Genomic DNA, 26972 nt, shown 5'->3' with positions numbered 1-26972 from the left:
TTTTCAAAGCCATGCAGCTCTGCTCTTAATTCAGTGGAGCAAATCCAGGCTAAAATGAGGTGTGTGAAATGCCCAATCAAGCACTTCAGCTTCAAGCTCTTTACTTTGTATGAAGCTTCAGATTCTCCAGCACCTTTGAAAAGCAGCTGATTTACTAACCCAAGGCATCAGTGGTTGAGTTACACTTGGGATAAGATTTAATTTTGTCTCTGGTTGCCATTACCTGTAACTGAGGCTCTTTCATATTGCTCATAAGGTGTCCAGTGGAAAAAGTCTTGGAAGTACAAGACTCTTAGATTTGTGCAGTTAAGATATATAAAACAAAGCTTGCAGTCTTGTCCATGTTCAGCCTTCCCTTGTAGCAGTTCTGCCATAATATATAACGCTGTAAAATAGGCTCTTTAAATTGTACTAAACTGGGCTGTGGCTGGAAGCTACCTGGGATCATCACAGCCTTGTTTTTACAGCTGTGTTTGCACAACTGTCTTAGATCAGACATTGTAAGGGTGTTGCTGTTGTTGTTTTGCAGTGCTTGGCTGGGAAGCCAGTTTTTTTGTCTGCTATGGCACAGTCACTGACCCTGAAAGCTGTTTGTGGTGTAAAGAAGCCAGGACAGAAAGGAGAGTCTTGCTCTCACGCTTGACAAAAGTGGCCTTTTAAAGAAAGGCAGTTTTGAGTTTGTCTTGGGTTCTTTGTCTTGAATTTGTCTGCAGGTTAATTCAGTGTGAGGTTATACTGTGCAGGAGCTTCCTTTATTTAGCAATGAGTGCTGTATGAAATGCATTGTGTATGCAAAGCAAGCATTTTTAAATGTGAGCAGTTCAGAAACAGTTATAATAAAGTATTTGCAGAGAGTGGGGTCCAGTGCTCTAAAATTCAGGCTCTGTACTTTTTGCTGTTTAATTTTATGCCTGTTTGAGAGAGAGCAGGTATTTTGCTATCAAGGAGCAACCCACTCTCGCTAACTCAGCCTTTGAAGATAAACATGTTTTGGAGGACAGTGAAAATTGGAAAAATTATTTGAAAAATTACAAGTGATTTGTTTGCAGTGGAGTGTTTTTTGCAGTCTAAATTCCATTGAACACCTGCATTCATTGTGTGAGGGTGATTTTCTAATGAAAACCTTTCTTTTGGCAGAGTGGTGCAGTAGTTTGCTGGCACTGAAACCGAGGGACGTGCTGGCTTCTGGTTCCACTGTTGCATTATAGCTCACTGCAGATACATCTAAATTAAGCAAATATCTATTGAGAACAAAAAATGCCATTTAGGAATTTCTTTGATGGATTTAGTCTAGGAACATTGCTATTGGAGTTTTGAACACTGACTTGTAAATAGATAATGTTACATTCTTTCATCTTTTTTTGATTTTACCCTTTTTGTGTTAAAATCAAAGCTTTAGCATATTTCAGTTGGAAATTTTTTTCTTGTATCCTGGCACTGTTTTAGCTGGCATGAATATTTTTGCTTAGGGGCTAATAAGAATATATAGAAAAGAAAGTAACTTAAACATTTACATAATTTCTTCTCTTTAGCTCTCTTTTTGGGGGTTCAGTATTAAGTCCTGATTTGTGGAAATCAAAGCTGTAAAACATTAAGCAGGATTTTCAGTTAAAAATATTATTTTCTTAAATTTCATTCCCTTTCAAGGAAATTAAATTTATTTTATTATTCTTTTTTTATCCTTGTGATTATGAAAGAACATTGTGAATGTTTTTGTCTTCTAAATTGTTTGTCAATTTATTCAATGTGTTAAGAAAATGTGTTTTACATTCTGTGAGGATAATATCATTTGTGTGAAGATAAAGCAAACTCCTGGGTTACTTTATATACAAGAAAATAACCCCAAATTTATTTAAAATTCTTTCATAGGAGAAGTTTGGATATTATAGAAGTGTTTTCCATTTGTACTTTTCTGTTAATCTGACTTTTTGCTAATTTGTTAGATCATGTGGCAAAAAGTGTGGAGATCAGCAGAGCAGCAAATTTTTGCAGATTCCAAAGCATTTTTTGTCCTTCAGTTTCTGGAAAAATATTGGCCCTATGATGGAGTCTGAAAAGAGAAAGCTGCTGATAAAGTGTTTCTGGACATACAGAAGTAAAGCCATATGTTTCCAGGGAACCCTTTTTCAGACATGCAGACCCCGTGCTCAGGTGCTTTAGTTCTCAGCCAGGATTTTTGCTCATGTTCCCTCATGATTATGTCCTTTTGTATTTGAAATCCTGTACTTTGCTGCCACTTCTAAATTATTGGGGTGGGGTGGGAGAACAGCAGCACTTGGACTTGGACTAGCTGGTGCAGAAGCTTAAACTCTTGTACTCACATGGGAAGCCCCTATGAGCAGATGGAAGTTTTGAAATGCAGGAGATTGGTGTAGGAGTGCCCTGGAAGCACAGCAGCCCTATATAATTCATCTGTGTGATGGGGGATAAGAAGTTTTGCTGTTAAACATAATCTTTGCCAAGCCATCCAGTACCTCGTGGTATATACCCCCTATACAAGCTGCATTTACAGCCTATTTGCTTCTCTGGCTCTTGGGGTCTCCTCACCAGCCTCAGTCTGACCTCCTCAGGTCTGTGCTGTCTGCCTCTTCATCCTGACCTGCCCCAGGCCCTTGGGGTCCCCAGGGAGTTGACACCAGGAGCAATTTTCCCCAAGATTCAGGGGAACAAAAAACTTGCCTTTTATTGAGGTGGATACCGTAGGTCTGACTTCATCTATTTGTTTTTAATAGTAAAGACACATTTAGTAAGACCTGCCTAAGCAAACAGAGAATCTTTGTTTATCAGCAAAGAAGTCAGCAGCCATGTGCTAACCAGGTAGTCGAATGCAGTAATTCTGGTAATTATGTGGCATATGAGCTAAAGAGAGTATTACTGGGCTTGAACTAAACTGTTTCAGCTGGTAAGTTGAGACCAACAGTGTATTTCCTGAAATAGTGTGCCAATTTATGTGTATTACTTTAGTGAAATTTTGCAACTCCCTGTTCCAGCAGATACGGTAGATTATTGCAACAGGATTTCCAAAATGTTGAATTTCTAGTGTGTAGATGGCTTTGCTTAGTTAGACCTATTTTTTTTGTTGTATTTTTTAATGATCAAAATTAATTTTGTTTAGTGATACGGTTGTAAAATGTCTGTAATGTATATGGTGATGTATCCTTGAGGCATGCTGTGTGAGTGCTCTAGCTCCAACTGCATATCCAAAACCTTTTAAAAGGAAATCTCAATGAGCCCTATGGGATAAAGTAAATTATTACATGTGGTGAACTCTTAAGTCATAGACCAAGGTCATGGCATTGAAAGTGTATTTCAAAAAGGTTTTATCTGTGCTTGGAAAGCAAATGAAATCTCTCATCATTAACTTTAGAATTATAGTTGTAAGAGGATTTTCACTAGAGGTGAAAGATCAAGTTCATGGCGGACATAATGGAGTCTGAAAAGTTATTTCTCAGCCATAATACTGGGCATGAAACATTCACATTATTGAGTTTACAGTCTGTAATCTGGATACTGAAGATCAGAATGGTTGTCATCATTGCTACTGTTATGGCTTTATTTCAACTTTTGCAAAGGGCAATTTTTTTTTTAATTGTAAAGACTTAAAAAAAATATCCTAGATTTTCAGGTGTATCAGTCTCTGCCATTGCACACAGGCTACTTTAATAATAATGATAATAATCCTTCTACAGGAAGATAATTTAGTAAACCTGAATGGTGTTAGTGAATCCATCAAAGCACATGTGCATGCAGTGATGTGATCTCTGTCCTTATTTGCTGATAATTCACATAAATCAGAACAATGGTGAAGGGAAACAGGGAAGAAAAACATAAGTAGAACTAAAGTTCTTCGAGACCCAGATTTTTATCCTGTTGATGGAAATGGATATTTGTTTGTCTGTATATTCAACACCGTGCTCTATTTTGCTAAACTTTTTGTGCGCACACACATTCCAGTGGTACCAATGAGCAACAGAAACCTGCCCAATATTAGAGTCTAAACTCTGTGCCTGCATCTTGGGACTGGTTTTGCAAATATCCCTGCCTGTAGCAGCACTTACTTGCTTACAGAGTTTATAGAGCTCAGCCTGTTTGCTTGCAGAAGTGATGAAATCTGCCAGTGATGTTTGAAGAACAAGCATTAAAAAATCATCACCAAAAATGAATCTGTGCTTTTGCTGTCATGAAGGTGATTCTATTTACAGGAAAGTTTTAGCTGTTGCAGTTTTATTCAGAATAGTCTTCTTAGCCCTCTTTTCCTTTTTTGCTTTTGGGTTAAAATTTAATGTTTTGCTATTTTGTTTTCTTAAATCCTTCTATCTCCTTAAGAGTGGGTATTTGTTCCTCAAGTTACAACTGCAAATGACAAGCACATTACATATTTTTGTTAAGTGTTATTTTAATTTCTTTGAATTAAAATAAAAATTAAATAAAATAAATAAAATTAAAATAAAATTTCTTTGAACTAATTCCACAATAGTAAGATTTTGTAAGTGGAACTACAGCAAGTCAGCTCTAAGAGTGGCTATCAAGTTGTATTCTACTTGAGCAAAGGATTTTGTTTCAAATGAATGTGTTTTTTGGGAAACCTTTCATATATTCAGTGCTTACAAGATTACTCAAAAGTCCTGTAGGAAGAGGAAGCATAAACTGGCTTGATAGATTACCTGTAATTCAAGATATGGCAGCATTAAAATTAGACATAAAATCTCAGTTCTGATCTATACATGTGTTTTATGCTTCTGTTAAAAATTGTGGTCCTGCAATTTAGGAAATATATCCTATAACATTTTTTCCTGTATTGTTAATATCATGTATGTTATGTCAAAACCACTTGCTGTACTTTCATTATCCAAATGGCCTAGAATATCAGCCATGAGTAAGACTTTCTGTGTAGGTTATGTCCTCCAAGGCATATTGTAACGTAGCTGATGGCCTCTCTTGCACCTTTTCTTCTCAACCAGCAGTGTCTGTGCAGTTGTGAGGCATTTCAGTTCCTAAGCCTAGTCACAAATGTCTGTGACCTATTGATACGGGGATGTTTCTGCTGTTTGCGGCACCTGTACCGACGGCTTCTGCACCAAAATATATACCTTGTAACTTTGATTTCTTTTAGTTGATTCCTCAGCATTTCAATGCAATATTGTTGAAATTTAGACTAGTCCATTGATTTAACTCAGTTCTATAGGTAACAATGTATACGTGTATACAAATTTAAACCACTAGCCTATGCAGTAGTTTTGTGTAACTTTGTTTTATGTAAATAAGAACTCATAGAACATAAGGATACTTTATTACTGAGGTACTTTGTGAGTCTGACAGTTGTGCTCTCAGATGTTTCCTTAAGAATGTGTAAAATCTTCCTCATTGTCTTAGCAGCCTCTCAGTTCTTCCCCTCTCTGGGATTTTTATATAGTATATGATTTATATTTACAGTATATTTACATAGTATAACACATAATATATTATGTAAATATATATAGTACATTTACATAGCACATTGTGTAGACATTCTGTCATATCTCTTAAGTGATTAGACTGATTTTAATTGCTCTCCTCTTCCAAAACATCAGCCAATTGCAGCATGCTGTTTGTCATCTTCCCTACTGTTATAAAACCACAGTGTAAATCTGTAGTAGTCTTCTGTTTCCCTGACTGTCTGGTTTTAATATCACTCAGTGCTTCTTCCACATTGCAAGAAGATTTTATACTCGGACGAATGACTTGTCTACTAACTTAACATAGTGTCTTGTGAGGTGGATGGCTCATTTAGCAACACTTCCAGCAGGCTGTGTTCATGGTTTCTTTATCAGCTTGTGGGTGTTTTTGTTTGCTTTGTGGGTAGTGGGAGGCAAGGATATCTTTTAATACTCTAATAATTTTTTGCAGCCTAATGCAGATCTGCCATACAAGCAGATTTTAAAGAGATTTCCTGTCTTTCAGGCTTCAATTTCCTTCTAAATTGTGTGATGCAAGGCAATGCAAAAATTTAATTTTGTCAGGTTATTTCCTCCTGTGGAACATATTGTAATATACTGAGACTTCATTCTGAGCCATCTCATTTCTTAGATGTTTTTACAAAACCAAAAATAGTTGAGTTGGGTTTTCCTTCTAATTAGCACATGCCAGCTGGTTCCAGCAAAAGAACACCTGTGCTGCTAGTGAAGGTACCTGGAAGCTTGGGTGTGATTCTTCTCCTTTATCCTAGTGTAAATTGAATATTTTTCTGTTGAAGTCAAAGCAATGGGGTGAATCAGTGTAGGTGAGAGTCACAAAGGAAAACTGGATCTATGTCATTTCTAGTAGGTGCATTCCAGAGGCAGTAATTGGTCTGAAATGGGGTCCTTATACAGAAGTGTGCAGCTGACATAAATACCAAGTATATGCAAAAATAGTGGAGCACTGCAATTTTTTCCACTGTATTCTCATGCTAAATACTGTATTTTTGAAAATACTGTCTTTATTTCAAATAACGGAAACTGTCTGTAATTTTAAAATAGAGAAGTAAAACCAAGTATCAGTATTGTTTATGCTATAAATGGTTCTAAAGGTGGAGCTTTATTTATGGGCTAGGTTTATGTCATTATCTTGAAGTTAGAGTAATTGTACTTATCTCTAGGAAGTGTGTTCCTCATCACTAAGCTTTCCCTCTACTATCTCCTTATGCAGATATTAGAGAACTGTAAAGTCATTTTATTATCTAACAAGCTGCTTAATTACAAGATAAAAAGCAGAGCTTTGCTCAGTGGAGGAAATGTGTAGTTCTTCCATCTACATTCAGAAGCCTATTTCCTCCAGCTTTCATTGGAGGCAAAGGCAGTCTCCAAAACCCAGGAGAATTTAACCAAAGTGGTTTATGGATGTTTTCTCCTGGGTTTGTTGATACAGACAGAAATTAAATGGAGAAATAAAATACCTAAACCATGAAGAAGAATACAGTGTGCATGTAGTCAGCAGTGAACTATAGAGCTATACTGTTAAATGCCCTGGATTGAGAAAGAGGAAAGAACATGTACCAGTTGTATAGACACCTTTCAAATATGTAGGTTGAATCCTAGTTAGGACTTAGTACTTTGAGGGGATTAATGGTTCTGCAGTGAATCTATGCTTGAACTATATACTATTTAAAGTATTACTCATTGTACATTTTTTGGTCTAGGCTAAGTTCTTGGAGGAGTTCTTGTCCAGAATGGTTTTGCCTCTCTCTGTTCCACTGTATTGACAGAAAAATGGGAACTATTCCATTCAATTTCCAAATTTGGAGAAGTGTTAACATGGATTTTGTTTGAAGACCTTTGTCTCTGGAGTTTGTTTTACTATTTGATTTGCTTTTGTATGGGCATGTTGGCATTCCTGTCATGCTACAGTGCTTTCTGTTTCTAGATGTGGAGCTTTTGGAGAAGGGCTGTGGGGAGCTTTATTCCCTATTAGAAAACCTCACTGAAGAGCTGTAATTTCATAATAGATAGTGCCAGGCAGCATTAGCTACCAATGTTTGGATACCACAGAACAGAAATCAATACTTGGAGTCAACAGAGGAGTATTTATGTTCTGGAGCATTTGCTCATTTGCTGTTGGAGCCCTGGTGATGGCATATGGTCTTGCAAATAAGGCTGTAGTACCTATGTCTAGGCAGTATTTAACACAGCCTTACAAAAATGTGCCTTTAGGCACTGTGAGAAATCTTCATGAGAACATGTATATAATTTGAATTTTACAGTATTTGATATGTGAGTATTTGAATTCGTGTGAGATTTCTTCACTTTCTGACTGCCTTTGAGAAGTACATAATGTGGTTCTTTGTGGAGTTTTGTTTATCGTTGATTTAAAAGGAGTAGAGAGAAAAGCAAGTGTGTGGGATGCACCATTTGAGTTCTATGGCTGGTGAAGTTGGAAGATATTAGGCATCTACAGTGCATAAAATACCAAAAATAAAATTCTGCCTAGTTTGCACTTCATTTTTTGTTACTTGTATTGATGCCAGCTCACCAATAAAGTCACATGCTTTTTTAAAACACATTAGTTTGACCTTGTTCTGCCTTACAGCACTTTTCTTGTTACACTGCAGTCTGGATTGTTCTGCAGTAGACAATGTATTGATAAGTACAATGCAAGTTTTTACTGTGATGATATGGACTTTTTTATGACTTTTTGTTTCTGTTGTGTGAAGCATCATAGCTACTTGCAAGATACAGCAGTCACAGAAGTCATCAATTAAACTCTAACAGGCTGATATCATAGCAAAGCTTTTAAGACAAGCATTTGTTTCAATTTTCATAGAGCATAAAAACCAGTTTATGTTGTCCTGTTGCTGTCAGTATTTTAAAATTTAATTATTCAGACTAATCCCCATTCACACTAACAACATGCCATGCTTGCAGAGGAGAATTTGCTTAGTCCATATTCAGAAAGAAATATCTTAGCATCTTTCTGAATATCTTACAATGATGCTGAATTTTTCAGGAGTTAATTTATTGTTGATATGATGCAGCTAAAGCCAGTGGTGCCCAGGTTCTTTTCTTATTGGTCCAACTGTTACAGTACATTAGGAGACTGCTTAAATACTTTGGGGTAATTTTTGTGTTGTTTGTCCCACTGGGAGGGGAGCGTTGTGGCTGGAAGGAGGCAAGATAGCTGTGATGTGAGAAATGAGGAAATAAAGAGAGTAGGATGCTCTGTAACAGCAGGATCACCACTAAAGCACACGATTTTCAAACTGCTTCTGTCTGTAGCACTTGCTGAAGGTTTTCTTTGGGAGCTGGTATATGATAGATTATTCAGAAGCTTTTCCATAGCTTTGTTCTCAACACTGAAAATATCCTGAAATGAGGCAAAGTTAAATCATATGGGCCTGCCTTTTGAAAAACATTAGAATCTGCCTCTATTTCCTGTCCATTCTTTTTAGCTTGCTCTTTCCAATCCAAGGGGAAAAAAAAGGTGTGATGGCTGATTTGAAATGAAAGGACACCTACAAAGAAATGAATTCTTGCTGTTATGTGCCACCCCTGGATTTTAAAAGCAATGCCAATAGAAGTACATGGCTCAGATAATGTCCATAGTTATGGGCATGTTTAATTGCTCTGAGAAAAACACATGTGAGAGTTCTGTTTATTGCAAGTCTAAGTGCTCTGGTTCCCTGTGTTGCTGAGTGCAGGTAGTAAGAGAGCACTGGGAACACTTGGGATGTAGGAGCTCTGCAGTAGGAATAGGAAAAGAGCCCTCTGCAGGGATCCCTGCAGCTCTTGTCCAGCTGCCAGCAGCACATCTGGTGTGACCTACAGAGATTTGGGCAGGGTGGGAGTCTGGACTAGAGGTCATGGCAAAACCCAAAACCCAGGTAGCCTGTGATGGTGAGAGAGCCTGGTCTTGGACTTAAACCTTCCTTTGGCCTTGGACTTAAATCTTCCTTTGTCCATGTTTGCTGCCCATTTGACCCCTGTGGGCTCTGTGCATCATGAACTGCTCAGTGTCTAAGCCCAGAACAGCCAGTCGGGCACTCAGCTGGATCTGTTGCAATTGTCAGAGAGTCATTCTCTGGGATAACACTGCTGGCAGCTGAAATCTATGAATGTCTCAAAAATAGAGTATTTGAGGTATTGGAGTATTTTTTAATAGGTTTGAAATACATTGTATGATCATGCAGCATGTGTTGGTCTTTCAATAAAATCTTCATTAAATCCACCCATTCCTTACAGGATTTTTTTTTTTTTTTAAACTTCTGTTTGCCTGTGTCACATGTTCTTGCTTGGATTATCATTCATTAACTTCTCCAAAGAGATTAACAGTTCCTTAAAACAGGATCATGTGCATTCTGGTGTTCTGTGTGAAAGTGGTGCTGGAGAGCAGAGAAGCCCTGGGATCCCTATAGAAATTTGCAGGCAATTTTGATACTCTAGTCCACTCAAAAAATCTGCTGATACCATAATGTTTTTTCCCTTGCCAGGACCCTCCTTGCCTGGTGTCATTTCTTGGACTCTCCTGGGATGAGATTAGTCTAAAACAACAAAGTAGCCAGATGTCTGGTTCTGAGAGAGTCCCAGAGGCCAGAGTATGGTAGGCAACTGTAATCGCTGGGGGCTGAAGATCAAAGATACCTGAGAATTACTTATGGGCACATACTATGTGTCATTCCCATTATTAACAGTCTGAGAAAATTTGTATCCCTAATTAACCCTTTTGTTGGTTAAATTTTCTTGCCAGTACAGTCCTGTCTGAAAGAACTATTTGCTCTTTTTTATACCACTACATGGTAGTTAAAAAAAAAAAAGAAAAAAGAGGTAAATAAAATATTCTCATAATAGCAAATTTATGTAACTCATTCAGATGTTTTTTATCATGGTCGTTTGTAAATGTCAGAAGTGAGAGTGATTTCTCTTTGTTTACTGTGCCATCCTTTGGGCTTGTGTCATTCCTATCCAGAACTGTGTAAATAATGATACTTAACTTAATCAGGGTGGAGATTTTAGCTTATTGCTTCCTAATAATCTAAAATTAATTGGTATCTAATTCCAGGGATGGGATGTCTGCATATCATTGCTTTCCCCCTTATTGGTATTTCTAATTAAATGCTAATTAATTTTTTTAGTGATCAACACTTGTTTGTATTATATATTCTGAAATAATAAATTCAGACTATAAGTGCTGACTCTGAATTCTTGTAGTGCTTTAGGAATAAGTGAATCCTAGAGAGAGAGAAAAGAGAGAGGAAAACCTGATTGTGGCCTTCTGTGCTTCTCTTTTTTTATCCTCAGGTGAAAATAGCGAGGTTGTGAGTTGAATATCTATGTTACTAAGTAATAACATTCTCTGTTATTGTAGAATTGAAGACTGAGCAATTTTCCCTGACTTTTGGATAATAATATATAGTTATCAGAGATACCTGTTGTTTGTTCTGATCACTACAATTTCACTATCTTTAACATTATGCAATATTTTGTGTGGCAAATACTGTATGTGCACGTTTGAGTGTGAATTTCTGGTCACACTAAGTGTGTGTGGTTTAATGTCTATATTGCAAGTGTTTAACAATTCTAACAGGCAATTTTGAGCAGTAAGTGAAGAAAAGATCCCTGGGGTGCTTTAAAGGGTTGAATTGATTTGTCTGTTTCAGTCTTGACAGTCTTCAAAACATTTTATTTGAGCAAGAAACCCCAAAAGCTGACCTGTCTGGATGCCTGTTGTGTTTTTCTGGACTTCCACTTCTGTCACAGGTGGTGTTTTCCAGCACAGCCATGGCTGCTGCTCCACTGTCCCCATTCCTGTTCAGCTGCACACCCAAAGCTTTGTTCAAAGCAAAGCGCTATCTAAAGAAATGTGAGGGAAAAGCTTTCCTCTGAGCCAGGGTTGTTTAATCTGTGGCTACCAGCAGGTATAGCCAATCATTATCTGAAAATTTCATTGAAGTTCATAATATGAACAGGATGGAGACAGGTACTGTACTTCTCGGAGCTGCACAGGAGTGGTTTGGAGGCAGTAGCTGTTTTCATAAGGATGCTGGCACCCTGGATTTTGGGTCATTTGTTGCCATTCATGTGCCATAATCCAGGCACAAGCACTGTGACTGCTTGGCAGCTGCCTGCTGCTCAAAAGATTCTGCCTGGCTCTCCTAACATAAAGAAATTAGGTCTTCATAACACTTCAGTTCTGTTTTTGCACAACCCTTGTGGGTTGCTTTTTTCTTTTTTTCTTACTTTTCCTTCTCTGTTGTTCCTTTGGGAGGTATTGCAGCAGGTGTGGTTGTTTTTTTTTTGTTTGTTTTTTTTTTTTTTTTTTTTTTTTTTTTTCCCTGCACTGCTCTGTTGAAGGTTACAGTCAGAACTGGAATAGGCAAAATCCAGGAGTCCATGAAGTCGTGTCTCTGAAGGCCAGTCAGCATGACTTCCCTTTGATCACACAGGCAGCAGGGTGCTTCCCAGGAAGGTAGAATCCCTAGGTGAGGTTTTGGGGAGAGCTCTACTGGATGGATTTGCGACATATCAGAAAAAGAATTCCTTTCACTTCATCCTCTTTTGTTATCTGCCTGGTGGTCTTGGAAGCCATTCCACTACAGCTGACAAGCAGGAATGCGACACAGCAAATACTAGATGAGTTTACAGAAGTAGAGGTACAGCCACCTTCCTGTGTTTTCAAGCTGGTAAAATTTATATATTTTGATCACTAGTGCCACCTTACCAGTTTAAGTAAAAAGTGACTGGATCTGAGGTGATGTGGGAGATTCCAATGCAGTGCAGGAGCAGAGAGAGCAAAGCACTGCAGAACTACTTCTCCCTGACATGCCAGCAACTTTTTATGTTGAGTGCTGGAGTTATGAGTCACTAGTTGTTATTAAACAAGTACTTGGAGTTTGGCACTGGTGCAATTACTGATATCTTGTGCAAGTAGATTGTCCCCCACTTTCTTGTTCATGTGGCACATTTCTGTACCAGGAAACATCATGAGGACCTGTAAAGCAGTTCTTTATTTGGATTTACAGAAAACTAGCTTTAGAGCAATGAAGATGGCTGAGTGGACTCAGAAACAGGTGTAAATACCTTACACAAATATATTGGACTTGTGTGGCAATGCCAGGGTGCTACAGGGTGTTAGTCTGTGAGAAGCTGCAGGAAGTGTCTCCTACACCCATTGAAGCCAATGCCAGCTAGCTCCAAGGTGGACCAGCCAAAGCCCATCAGCAGGTGCTTGCTGGTTGTGTCTCTGGGATTATGTTGTTAAGAAGGGCCAGAAGTCACTACACAACAGCAGCCAGGAGAGAGGAGTGAGAATATGTGAGAGGAGCAGCCCTGCAGATACCCAGGCCAGTGAAGAAGGGCAGGAGGTGCTCCAGGTGCCAGAGCTGAGGTTCCCCTGCAGCCCGTGGTGCAGCCTGTGGGGAGGCAGCTGCAGCCCATGCAGGACCATGGCCATGGAGAGATCCACCTGCAGCCCATGGAGAAACCCACATGGGAGCAGGTGGGTGCCTGAAGGAAGATGGGACTCTGGGGCAAGGCTGCACTGGAGCAGGCTCCTGGCAAGACTTTCAGATCCATGGAGAACGGGGCCTGTGCTGGAGCAGATTTGCTGGCAGGGCTTGTGACTCTGTGAGGGACCATCCTGGAGGAGCCTTTTTCTGAAGGACTGCACCCATGGAAAAGGATCCATGCTGGGGCAGTTTGTGAAGAACTGCAGCCTGTGAGAAGGACTCATGTTGGAGACCCCATGCCAGAGCAGGGGAGAAGAGTGTGAGGAGGCAGAGGCAGTGTGTGATGAACTGGCTATAAGCCCTGTGTCTCATCACCCTGCACCTCTGGTGGGGAAGAGGTAGAGAATTTGGGAGTTAAGTTAAGCCTGGAAAGAAAGGAGGGGTGAGGGGAAGGTGTTTTTAGGATTTTATTTTATTTCTTGTTTTCCTACTCTGATTTGATAGGGGAAAAAATATTTCTTCCTAAAGTCAGGGTTGTTTTGCCTGTGACAGTAGATGGGTGAGCAATCTCCCCCTGTCCTGATATCAATCCACCAGTATTGTGTTAAATTTTTCTCTCCCCTGTCCTACTGAAGAGGAGGGTGATAAAGTGGCTTTGGTAGGACCCTGGCATCTAGCCAAGGTCAACCCACCACAACAAACTGAATAAATTTGAGTACATTAAGGTGTTACATTGCATATTAATGAATACTGCTTCATTCTGGGTGCTTCTATTACCAGAGAGTCTGTGAATTTGAAATAACTTTTGAGAAGAAAAAAACATAGGAAGTAAAGACACAGCTCCCTAGAAATCTGTGGGAACAGTGTTCTCTGATTCTGTTGGGTATCTAGGGATAACAGGGATGCCCTGCTGGCACAGCTATGTAGGCATGAAAACAATTGTGTCACTAATGTGCTCCTGTCTGGTATTTAAGAATAAAGCCATAGGAGCTATGAAAGAGGAAGGGCTCTAGAAGCAGTCAGCAAGAGTGAGTGTTGTAAAAGAAAAGAAAATTAGGGTTGAATTGAAGGGAAAATTATGCAGAAAATTTAACCACAACATCTGCATGGTACTAGTAGTTTGTTACTTCAAGGGAATATGTAGGTGTTTTATAGTTATGTCATCAAATGAAACATATTTGTATATATTTTACTCCATACTGCAGTTGTTATATTTAGTGGTTTTGGGGCTGTTTACTGTTTTAAACAGCCCATGACTACCCAAGCTGAATGAGAAACTTAAGCCAGAGTTTCCCTTTTTACTTACCTGAGCCATTATAACCTCGGGATGTATAAAATCAAATTAAAAAAATAACATATACATGTAATCGAGGCAGGGACATGATCTAAAGCTCATGTAACGAGATAAATAGGAAAATCTTTGTCTCCATTCACAAGTTTATTTCCAGTCTCATGTTCCATTCACAACACTGGAATTCATAGGGAAAATGAGGAATGTAACTAACGTGGCAACTTTTTGAAAGGTGTCTGCACATGGCAACATGTGAGTAATCACAAGCAAAAGCTGCTTGGTGACTTGATTATACTCAAACTCTCTTACAGAATTCTTGCTGTAGAATATCCAGTTTTCCTGTGTGTCAACAACAACAACTTGCTGTTACTTTAGTTTGTGGAGCTTTTGATTTCTAATGTGGAGAAGAAAGTAAATTAATTAGAACAAACACCAGAAAGCTGCGAGTGTTCTTATGATCTCTTGTAATTAAAAATGTCAGCTCCTTTTCCTGGGTTTTGGATGAGCAAAGTCATCAATGTTTAGAGGTGTTGAAGGAGAAAAGCTGTAGTGAATTTTCCAAGTGCTATTTCAGTTTTATACCAACAATGATGGGAACTGGCTTGTGTGGCAGAAGAGGTGATGGAAGGATCAGAAGCTGGTTGACAAAGCCCTTGCTCTCTAAATTGCACATCCTAAGCATCTAAATCAAGTCACAATAATATATGAGCTTGTGGCTATATAAGAAGTCTCCTGACTATATAAAGTACTTAGCAAAGCCCTGGGTTATCCTGGTGTTTTATTGGTGACCCTGTGACCCAGCATAAATTCAAGGCAAAGGGCTGTTTTAACTGTGCCCCCTTTCCTGCTCAGAGGGGTGTGCTGCTAACAAGTTATGGCTGTGATGGCAGAAAAGAATGTGTTGGGAAAATTAATTGCTTGTAAGCAAATGTTTTTAAAATGTGTCATGGTTTTCATAATGTATGCTTTTTGTTAGTGTTATGTATTCGAGGAATAGTAATAGACAGAGCTTGCCTAAGGATTGCTTTCTAAAATATTTAAATTATATAGCTAATGTTGTTTTCCATGGTCTTTCTCTGACATCCATTGTGACATGGATTACTGTGCTTAACACTTCTTTGTACTGATACTATAACAACCAAGCATTTAAAATAAAGTGCACATTTGCTGCTGAATGTTTCCTTCTTTGAGAGGGCTAGATTAATGAAAATTAATGAGGTTAGGGAAATTTTGCTTCACAAGTGATCAAGTAAATTGGGCTTTGCACAGTCTGCAAAATGTTATTTTAACAAGAATGTATTACATTTCTGTTGTGCCTTCCATTGTTAAGGATAATTAGAGAATATGTATGTTTTAATGAGAATAAAAGTTATGTTAGAACCAAAAGCTTTTCTCCTAGTAGTCTCTGAGGTTGTCTTGTATAATATGAGGAAAACATTGGTTTTTACTGGCAAGTGTGTTTATTTTTCTTTTTGTTAAGTACTTTGTCCAAGCAGCATGTATACTGTAAATAAAGGGTTTTTACAGAATTACACTGAAATACACTGCATAATACATTTATTTAAGGGCTTTTTTTAAAGGCTTGATAGAGAGTATGTGCAAATAAATATTCTGAGTAGTAGTTTGCTATCGAAAGCATTTGAAATGTGGGAATATTTTTTAGGTGTTAAGAAATGTTAGTTGGCAAGAGTAGTACTATTCTAAGTCTTCTTAAAATTGGACATTTTCATAGGTTTTGTGCCTGAAATCAGCATCAGAGTGCTTCTTGGAGATATCTAGTATGTGTGTTTGTACACTGAAATTTTGTTATGGGCTCTGCTCCTTTATCAGTGGCTGTATCCTGTGGGGTGGCAGGCCTTGTACCAAAGATTGTGAAATAACTTTACTGCTAAAAATCCTCCAGCGTCCCAAACCCCAGCAAGAACAAGCGAGCCCACCCTAAACTGGTTTCCTTGGATGGCAGGGCATGGAAATAACAAAGGCATGTCCCTTTGGTTTTTCCTGCTCTTTCTTTTGGGGAAGAATCCAGAGGCTAGGTAGGGCTGAAAGTTGCACCTGGAGAGCAGTGCTTTGTATTTGAATTCTTGTTCCAAGGTCTGGATCCTGCTGGCAGCAGCAGGAGCTCCTGTTCCAATCCCTAGAATTTCCAGAAGTGAAAAGGCAGGGATCGAGTCAGCTGGAAACGGCGCGGCAAGGTGCATTGGAGTGGAGTGAATAAGGATGTGCAGTAGGCACGTTGAGGCGTGGAAATGTGTCTTTTGCGGGAAGGGAATTGGGATGGGGGCTTGGCAGGAGCTGCGTCGGCCGAGCTGGGGGCGGCCGCCACAGGTTGATGGGCAGGTGATCCGCGCAGGAGGGCTGCCTAATATGCTGTGTGCCCTAAGGGCCTGGGGCAGCGCAGTTGGATTATTATGTTAATGCCTGGGCCTGCTGCCCTCTTCCTATCCCAGCTGGGCTCCCCGTTGTTAGGAACTGCTTTGCTCTGACAGTGGAGTAATATACTCCATGATTGAAAGGGCAAAGGGGCTCGCAAGGAAGGAGAGCAGGCCTGCGCAGATATGTAAATGAAGGGGGGAAGGCTGTAGGAGGGTTTGCGTGTAGGTGTGGGTAGGAAGTTTATTAGGAAATGAGTAATATAAATCTGCTAATTGAATTATTATTTACAAGTCCCATTCCCTGATTTGTTTCTTTGTGCGTTACCCCCGCTAATGCTGATGTACAGCGAATTCGAAGTGCTTACCAAAGCAGGCACTTAGGTTGATTTATTTGGAACTGAGGCGCTATAATACACTGGTACCAGTGTACAGTGCTGACAATGGTGTATTTTTCAGGACTTTGATTACTGTTTCATGCTCTGCCACTCTATTGCTACACTACGGCTTATAGTGGTGATACGATTCTTTTATGTATTGTAGATAAGTATATCACTCTGCATTTTGTTGATACTTTGGGAGTAGGATATAGATACAGATTACAGGAATACATTTGTTATGGTGTTAGAGCAAATTGAACTTTGATTCAACGAGATGGTGACTATGTGATATTTTTCTGAGGTCTTTCCTGCAGTACAATTGACTAAACAGTCAATTAAATAAATTGACTGGGTTTTAGAATGAATGTATGTGAGAGATGAAAATGTGTTTCACAGACAGATGTGTGTGGGGGGGCTTGGTGTTTGGTTGTGTTTTTTTTCCTTCTGATGTTACGGCCTTGATGTATTGAGTCTTTTCTGCCTTTTATCAAGCTTCTATCAGTGGCAAATTGTGATTCAAAATACCAGTCAGGCGGGATTTCTAACATCCTTACTTGTCTGTTTTGCATCCCAAAGTGCTGATCACTGACTAGCTGAAGAAATTGGTGTTCTCTAAATTGAACTTTTGAAAGTGAAAGCTATTTTTACAAAATGCAGCTAGTGTGTCAGATATAAAGTTTGATAGATGAGGCGCACTGCTCATGGAGCTGGTACTTGGTGTTTGTCAAAGATGTGATTTCTGATTGCTCCTTGTGTATAAGGTGTCTTTTTCTACTCTTCACACATTTGGGTGTCCCAGTTCTGCTCCTTATCATTGTGTTCACATGTATTGCTGCTCTGCCTTGCCCTTAAGAAGGTGTCTGTTTTGGCATGGGTACCTTCTTATGTGCAGCAAAATTGGCAGCTCACACTTCTGACCTAGCAGCTGTGAATGTTCTCCTTGCACACTGTTGTCCACTTATGCATCCTACGTTGCTGAAGTACTGTGTGGTGAAAAAGAACTCTGGATCTAGATTGCTTCTGCAGACCTAGTGCAGATACAGGATGTTCTGTGCATGACTGGGAATTTCTGTAGCCCTTGCCTCACTGGGTGCCCATGAATAACCATCACAGAACAGGCAGTAACATTCTGTGTCCTGCTGGAGCCTTTGTACTTGACACAAAATTATTGATTTCTTTATCAAGGTGTCCTTGGCGTTCTTTGTAGGCAAATCAGAATGTGTTGTACCTGTCTCTACAGCTTATGAGTTAAGGTAAGAAGATAGTTTTCACCACAAAATGGTGAAAAATAGGAGCATTGATATAAAATAATTGCTTTCTTGTTGAAGGAGTGTATTTTTCAAAAATTTCCTTTTTGTTTTTCTTTCACATTGTATCTGCATGTAGTTCTTGAGTAACACCTTTGGGAATATGGAACTTGGGCGCCATACTGTCTCAAATTTGGAATGTTTCCATTCTTGTGTTGTTCTTTTTTTTTTTTTTCCTTCCTCTCCCCTGTTTATGCAATTTAGACTTGGCAGAAATACTACCTGATCCTTTCAGGAAGATATTTGTAAATATTTTGTTCCAGGTCAGGTTAACTTGTCAGTTTTGCAAACAAATAATTTTCACAAGGTCCACATTTTTCAGTACAACTTAGGTGTTCCATGTTTCTGTTTCTCATGGTAAACTGATCTCCCTGGCTGTGTCTTCTCAGTGCATTGTGAATCACCTGGAAAACTTTGTGTGGCAACAGTCCCAGAGGCCATCTTCCACCAGCCATGGGAGAAATTCAGCTGAAAGCAGCAAAATAACAAAATGAAATTATTAAAACAGAAAATATCAAACATGGGGCCAAAAGCAGTGATTCTAAAGATAGGGGGACCTTAGGGTTAAAGCATATGTTTAAATACCTCAGTATTCCTTGTGCTGCATGTTCCAGTTTTCAGCCACGTCTGGATGTCAATGGAAGATTTGGTGAATGCTGCCACAAAGTGCATGTTGTGCGTGAATGGCAAGTTTTTAACTTTTTGCAGTAAAACAAACTCACAGCTAGCACAACTTTTGGTGATCCTCTGCTCTCCACAGAGCACAAGTAGAATTTTGTACATGAAACTTGTAGGTTTAGTTTCCTCTCCACCTTTTCTTTAGAGAAGTAGCAGTTTTATAGTAGTCTATATGACCCATTAGAGACTCAAGTAAATTACTTTAAGTAAGTAATAAAAATATCTTCAATTTAGTTGCTAATGAGTTGCTATGTATTTTGTTTATATGTTTACATAATAAATATATACATATATGAAGGAAAATTTTAAAGAACAGTTTCAACACCTTTGTAGTTCATGATGGACTCATGCTATTTGCTGTGTAGTTGTGAAACTAAGTTCCTGACCTAGACTTGATTGGCATTTGAGTATTAATCCTTGCACTGCATGGAAGACAAGCCCCTTCTACCTGCTTTGGAATAGAGGATATAGCAGTCCACTTGAAAAATGGGGGCAACCATCTGAGTAGAATTTAAAGATGTTTTGGGCATGATTCAGAAGGATGGTGGTAAATACCAATGATGTAGTTAATTTGTTGTCAGAGAAAAGTAGCTTGGACCTTCAGTTCTTGCTGATCCACTGCTGAATTCCTTGGGCATATTTTGGGGATATGTAATATATAAAGATGCACATTTAGGCACTTTCTCACTCTGTGCATGTGTAAGTTGTAGTTATATGAATTGCTAATATAGAGGGTGAAAGTAGCTGAGCAGCATTTCAAAACCTGCAGTTGGATGCATCAAGATTGTTCCTTTTTGTCATTCTTGCAGTGGCTGTTATGTTGGTCTGTTGCTTATTGTATGCAACTTTTCCTCCTCTCTCTACCTCTGCCACAATATTGCAGTGTGCAGAGCTCTGGCTAGCTCATAAAAAGGGAACCATATAATACTGGCTTATACTAAAGCCTAACCTTTGGGCTAGGTTAAGGAAAAACAAATTGTTCTTCCTTGAAATATGGACATTTGTTGATGAGATGACAAATTCTAACACAATCTCCAGAGATCAGGATCTGTGCAGAGGGCCACATTTAATTTATATTTTACAAAGCTGCTGTTTCAGCTAGCCTCCCCATGCTCTGGCCTTCCTTGTACTACTGTTATGTTTCCTATCTCCTGGCATTACACAACAGCTAGTGAAGCTGTTGCCAGTGGTAGTAGTGACAGGGGCTTTCATAACAATTGCTATTCTGAGCTGGTTTTGAAGGCATAGCAGTTAAAATGTCTGGTTCTGCTACTAACTTCCCAGAAAGCAATATGAGTGGGATATTTATAGAAAAATACTGGTGCAGGCACAGCCTTACAGTAAATGCAAAGGGCACCTTTTAAAAAGTGGCCTTGTGCTTTCATTTCACTTCAACAGGGAAGTAATACTCTTTGGAGTTGTGGGATGTATTGTTTAACTAGACCTCTAATCATGTTATGGATGATGTGTCTCCAGGAGAATCAGGGGAGAAGACCTTTAAGTGTTTTTATCACAGCTTAAGATCTCAGAAAATGTGAACTTAAATAAAACTATGTTCAGGAGGTTGTTATTGCTCTCTATCCTTTTGAGGATACCTTCCACAGTCCTCTTTTTTTTAGAGAGAAAGTCTCTTAGAGTTATGAAGTGTTTGGCCATAAGAGAGGAACAAGTTGGCAGTACTTATTTACCACTGTTCAGCTGAACTTCCTTTATTAAATCATTGTTCAGCAATCTGTTTGTCCTGGTGTGAGACCCAGTGTCTTCACTGCTAAGGTGATAAAACCTGAAGTTCCTAAGAAATGCATGATGTGCATATGGCATGTGGGTAATTTTGATACCAGAGTGCCAGTAACTGGTTAAATTCTTAACTTTTTGCCCTCTAGCCACATTTCATAGGGCAAATGTATGGCAGCTAAGGCTTGTACTTCACAATATGTGAGTACAAGAGAGAAGTTACCTTGTTTTTCCCTGATTAGGAAAATGATGGAAATGGGCTTTCAGTCTGGGGAAAAATACATACAAAAAGTTTGGCTAGATGCCTTTCTAGGAACTCAGAGCTTTCTGGTGTGTCACAGCCACATGAAGTTTGTGGAGAACTAAACGAGATGCTGGAGCATAGTGTTTATGCACGTGTGTATTTGGTATGAGAAAGCCTGTGTTGTAATGAGCCTGTCAGCTTTAAATCACTGCTTATGCCAATGTTTACACTGGCACTGGGCAGTCATCTCAATATTTGCATTTGCAGTTTTTAAGTAGAAGAGGAAAAAGAGAGAAACTGCCTGTTTATTCATGTTGGTATTCAAAAGTCCACTGTACTGCCCTGCCAGGGTGTGTGACACAGGAGGCAACAGAAGAAGGCACTGCATCTAATGAGAGTGATTTTGTCTTTTGAGCTGCAGCTGACAGGAGGATGGGAAAATTAAATTAGATCTTCAGGGTACTGCTGGGCTTGGGGTATGACTGTCACACGAGACGAGGTGAGAGTATTGGTGGCTGTCTCTACTTGCAGCCCTTCTCATTGTTGAAAGGAAGAGTATCACAGTTTCTAGGAAGAGGAAGACTCCCTTAACCTTGGCAACCTGAAGGAATAGACAAGGCTTTGTGTGTTGCCTACATTTGTTTCTGAATATGATCTAGATGGCTTATTTTTCTCCTTTTCTTGTGAACATCGCACAAGTTTTGTTTGCCACACAGCCGCAGGAACATCTGGTGTGGGTAAATCTTTGCCATTTAGGATAAAGCAAAGAAACTATGAACAAAGTTCATAGCATTGTACAGCTGATGCTTGGGCTAGTCAGGCACTGTGTACTGTTTTTGAAGCCTCTCATCTCTTCTGTACCTGAGGAGACCAAATCTTGGTTGTGGAAATTGTGAAAATGGATATTCCAGCGCCTGACAGAGGTTCTTTCCTGGCTTCATTCACGTGATCTGATGACAAAAGTCTTTATTTTCATTGAGCTCAGTTATACAAGTAATCTCAAGTAAAATGAGATACAGTAGTGTTGCTTTCCAACCTTTGCTAAACATGGATTTTCTGTTACTCGTCTATATATTAGAATTGGTGGAAATCTGCAGAATGACACATAAACATTCCTTCAACCTGAATGATTAGTGTTTGCCATTTGAATTGTTAGCAAATGTTTACATTCTGGTTTTACTCCCTAAAAAAAAAAACCCACTCCTGTTTTTTAGTCTTTCTTCACCTCCTCCTGCTTCTGAGTGAGAAATATCATGCTGGCACTCCAGAGCTCCCTTGAGTCATCCCAGCTGCTGTCAGTAGAGACAAGTTAGCAATTCTAACAAAAATAAAGTGAGCGGGATAGTTTTCTTTATCTGCCTCAGTATTGCTAAAATTATTGGTGAAACAGAGAAATCCTTCAATGGGAAGAACAACATAATTTATTGTGTCCAAAAAGCTTTCCTTTTAACAAATGTTTTTGTATTTGTGAATATTATTTACCAAAAGATGGTGATGGATATGAGGAACTACAAAAACTGGGGAATGAAAGACTGATTTTCAACAGAAACAACTTTGCTGGTAAGAGGCAGTAACTCTGCCAGCAGAGGCCCCAGTCTGTTTCTGTGTTCTGCTTGTGGCAGAATGCTGTGCCTGCCTGAAGCAGCACCAACTTCTACTCAAGTGATGGCAACCTCTGGCAGCCTGGAACAGAGGGCTCAGCACTGTGTTTTAGAGAGCATCATTCTCTGGATTATGTTCCCCTGCTGAAATGCAAACAAACAACAGATTAGTTATTCTGTTTTCATTTTCTGGTGCCTTTTCGGTGTTGTTTCTATAGAACTGCTGGTTATTGAAGATGGTTGCAATAAAACAATATTTTCATGTTGTCAGCCCAGCTGGAGGGGCGGGTTGGGGATTAGGTGATATCTTTGGTATTTTTTCCCTGTCAGCAAATTGTGTTGGACCAGGGGGGACATGGCAGTGGGTAAATACATAATTCCCTCCATACTTCAGGGATTTTTTTGTTGGTATACTGGAGGCTTCTTGGTTTGTAGGTGTGGTTTTGTGTGTATGTGTGTGTGTATTTGTGATTCTTTGGATTTTTTTATTTATTTTTTTAATAAGAGCATAAGGTTGTGTACATTTCCATTCTACTAAAATAATTAGAGTAATTAGGTATTTTTATAAGAGACTTTTTGAACATCAGCACACTTTTTCCGGAAGATTTCTTTGGAATCAAAATTTAGTTGATATCAAAGTTTTGTGGGATTTAGTTTGCTTTGTGGGGGTTTTGTGTTTTTCATATGTTGTGTGTTTGGTTGATTGTTGGTTTGGAGGTTTTGTGTGGTTTGGAGGTTTTGTGTGCTTTTTTTAGTACAGCTGTTTTGGTGCCCTATCACATATACAGCACATGGGCTGGAGTCACATGTGAGATGTATTCTCCAGCTTCTGTTGAATTCAGTATGGAGTGTATGTACATCAGAGTCAAATGTAGACCCTATTTGTTTCCCACAAATGATGCTAGAGTGTTAAAAAGAATGTGCTTTGCCTTGGAGGGGGCAACTGGGCTTCTGGAGATTTGGTTGAGCAGTTAACACTGCCTCTTTCATGTTTGCCATGCTGGTGCAGGATTTTTATATGCATTTTAACAGTTATTTAAGAGTCCCCATATACTTAGAAAGGAATCTGAATATATGTGCCTTTTTTAAAGCTGCATCATAACTAGGTTATTCCATCAATACAGTAGAAGGACTGGGAGCTGCAGTTGGAACAATATGTAAAAATACAGCTTGTAAAAGATTTCCTTTATTAACTGTCATCATCCACAGAATATATGTTCAAATAAACGTTGTGTAATAACTAAATTTGAGATTAATAGGCCCCTTAAGAAACAGCAAAGTCATTCAGGATAGTCAGTGAAAAATAGCCTGTAAGACTGTAACATGCACATATTGTCCTGCTTACATGCTCTCTCTGGTGTCGTTCCCATTTATCAATGTCGGCAGGCTCTGTTCTCATTAAAACACTCTTGCACAAAAGCAACTTAATTTTCTTAAGAGAAGAGGACACCTGATTCAATTTAGTGCTCAAAACCAGGAACTTGAATATATTTTTTTTTTCCTGTCTGAACTCAGATGAATAGTTATGAACAGCAACACAGATTAAACCTTATTAGGTATATTTATATTCTATTTGCAGTAACAGTGCTGTGGCAAATAGCTTTCTACAGAGCTGTAACATCTTGTTATTGGAAGCAGCAGTTAAAACATGAGCTGTGGTAACACTTACATGAGATTTTATTTTTAAATAGGAGATAGAAGGAGTTGTTTAAAGGGACTCTACCAACTTATTCAAGTTACTTCTAATATCCTGCCTTCTTCCACCGTTTTGAGCTACACTGATCTTTTTGGGTAGATAAAATTTCATTTTCTGTCCTGTTCAGTCAAACAATTTCCATCACTTTCTTCAGTTTTTCTCTCTCTATTTTTTTCCCCCTTTCTTCTTTTGTGAAATAGGAGACATGGTTGTATTAAATTTTGCAATAATAGTATGGATGCTGTAAAATGTTACACTACCATATTGTGTTCCCTGTATTCTACTGCATAATCCTGCTCTAGAATTGTAAGAGTCCTTGTCTCTTCCCAGTTATTTTCTGCTCTTCTGGGTTTTTCTTTCTTCTTCACTGTGATTCTATGTTAATTAGGATAATTAGTCTTGTTGCTGATGCTTGAGCTGTATATCCCACTAGTGTGTGGTACATCCCTCTAGTGCTCAGCTTTTAACTGCAGGGAATTGCAGACAGACACAGATCTCTCTATGATGCCCAGGTTGCTTCCTCCAGGATGTTTTGGGGCTGTTTGGTTTCATTACTCTGCATCTGTGGCCTTGACCCTGGAATGTCCTTTCCTCAGAGCAGGGATGACCTGGGGCCAGACAGGCCCTGGTGTCCATAGCATGTGCTGTCCCAGCTGTGGGGTGCCTGGGGGTAAGTGTAGGCTTAAATATATCTTGGAAGGTTGTCTCCCTATAGGCTGCCAAATGGCACTCGGGAATCAAATGTTTTGGTATTGAAACACTATACACATATTGGTGAGAAAATCTCTTGCTTTTTTTCTCCGAGGTCCATGTACAAAGCTGTGAGGCACTGCTCTTTCCCTGTGCTCTACGGTAAAGTTTCGGGTCAGCTGTGCGTAGCAATTTCTTTGAAATACTGCTGATAATGATAAAATGTTGCTGTTTGACCCAGGTGTTCCAAATGTAGCCAGGGTATCTTTTCCTGTTGTTTAATGTAGTCTGTCTACTTTATTATCAATACAGTATCTAGTTTAATGAATTCCAAGTATCTAGTTTAATGATATTCCAAGATTTAGCTTGGTACCAAAAACAAGGCAATGGAGCGAAGTTCACAATGTGTTCTATATTTAATACTTGAATTCTCAACACACTTGTTTGATTTGCTGCCCAGTCACATGTACTTTAGTGCTACATGTACTTGGTGCTGCATTTGGATCCACACCTGGGGGAAAATGGTAGTGGCTTTGCCTTTTTCTTCCATCTTTTACCATCCTTTGTTGCCAGGAGGACTGTCTTAGATCTCATTGCTGCCACTGTAGAAATCTAAGCAGTGTTCTCCATACATATATTCTAGGAAAAGGTGAGAGATGAAGGGCTGAAGCTTTGTGCTAGATTCTGGTATGAGAAGAGGAAACTTTCTGCCAAGTGCTGCCAGACAGGTGTCCTTCTGAGATGGCCTGGTCACTTGTCATTTGTAATTCTCCTTGGAAATGTAGACCCCCAGCATTACCTCAAGGCCAGTGCCACGCAGAGTTGATTGAAATTATACTTGCCCAATAGTAAGTGAATTTGTTGTTTAATGGAGCTAATATGTACAATTGTTAACTCAAGTGATGCTGTCCATGCTCTTGCACTTGCCCTGTTAAGAGTCCTGGCAGTGACTTTCAGTCAGGCCTCTTGATGCAGACATAGAAAATTTGTGTAGTTGTTGGTTCTGCTGCTTTTGAATGTGGTCTGACCTTACATAGGTGTGCACTTACCTTTTGAAAGGACCTCACCATGGCTTTTATAGAGGCCTCTCCCCTCATACTAATGGTAAATGCAATAAATGGTTTGCAAACACATGCAAATCTGAACTTGGAATATTATAAAGACATCCAAATGTTCTTGTGTTTTATTGTTTCATTTAAGCTGGCTGCAGACAGTCTGATATCTGTTGAAGCATAAAAAGAGCAAACACTAAAAAAAGTGATGCAATAATAGTGACTAATAAATGTTTCAAATAGAAAATGAAGAGCCTGGCTGTATCATGTGTCAGCACTAATGTTTATTTGTATCATTCCTCTAAGGATTTCAGAGTGCTTTTTAAGGAATGAATAAATTTTGACAATGCCCTGTGTGGTGTGTATCCCTTTGATAGAAGGGAGTTGGAAGCACAAAAGTGTTTAAACTCTACAGGGTTATGCTACTAGGTATGTTTAATTACAGATTGCAGCAGTTGATTCAGTTTAGTACTAGTTTGTTTAAACTGAACCAGAATCACAAATATAAGCCCCAGGTTTGTGAGTATGAGAAAAAATTATTTCTAAGTTTGTTTTCCAGGGGAAATGTTTCCAAAAAAACTGCAGATAGAGTAACTGACATATGTAAATCCTCCCTCACTGAGGCAAATAATCTGGATGATTGTATCTTAATATACAGTCTTCCTGGCTTTTTTTTTCCCCCTCTTCTTTTGCCTGTAATGAGTGTTTAATCATCTTCTCTGGATAATTTCTGGCACTTCAGAGAAAGGGAGTTAAAAATTGTAAACTAGGGTACTTCAGAACTGGTTGTGAATTATGACTTTTGCACATGACTGGCTAAACAACTGAAGCATAAAATTTGTCCAGGGTTGTTGTCTTAGTCCCTGTTACATGCTTGAGATTATTTAAGAAAATCCAAATATCTTCCCGATGGATCAGGAAGGAATAAAATAAATTTGATAACGGGAAAAATACCACCATCTAGTATATCTCCTTTTCACCTTTCCAGATGCAGAATTTCTCCTGGAAGTGGAATTGCAGTCTGTTTTAAGT

At 39.0% G+C, this 26972-nt stretch overlaps 1 protein-coding gene across 3 annotated transcripts in view; it reads left to right on the top strand.

Annotated features, from left to right (window-relative positions):
- SLC10A7 (solute carrier family 10 member 7) overlaps positions 1-26972 on the top strand; it is a 137881-nt gene that overhangs the window by 17000 nt on the left and 93909 nt on the right. The window contains exon 5 of one of the 3 annotated variants that reach the window (XM_077783011.1): positions 25004-25063. The exons of the other annotated variants lie outside the window; for them this stretch is intronic. Within the exon in view, the coding sequence (XP_077639137.1) occupies positions 25004-25054 (51 nt within the window). The 3' untranslated portion in view covers positions 25055-25063. Of the gene's footprint in view, positions 1-25003; positions 25064-26972 lie in introns of those variants that run through there. 3 annotated transcript variants of the gene reach the window in all.

Source organism: Lonchura striata, chromosome 4 (genome assembly GCF_046129695.1).
Source record: "Lonchura striata isolate bLonStr1 chromosome 4, bLonStr1.mat, whole genome shotgun sequence".
NCBI classification, from domain to species: Eukaryota; Metazoa; Chordata; class Aves; order Passeriformes; family Estrildidae; genus Lonchura; species Lonchura striata.
Note: the sequence above shows the minus strand (reverse complement) of the source record. Positions and strands in the feature narration are given on the sequence as shown.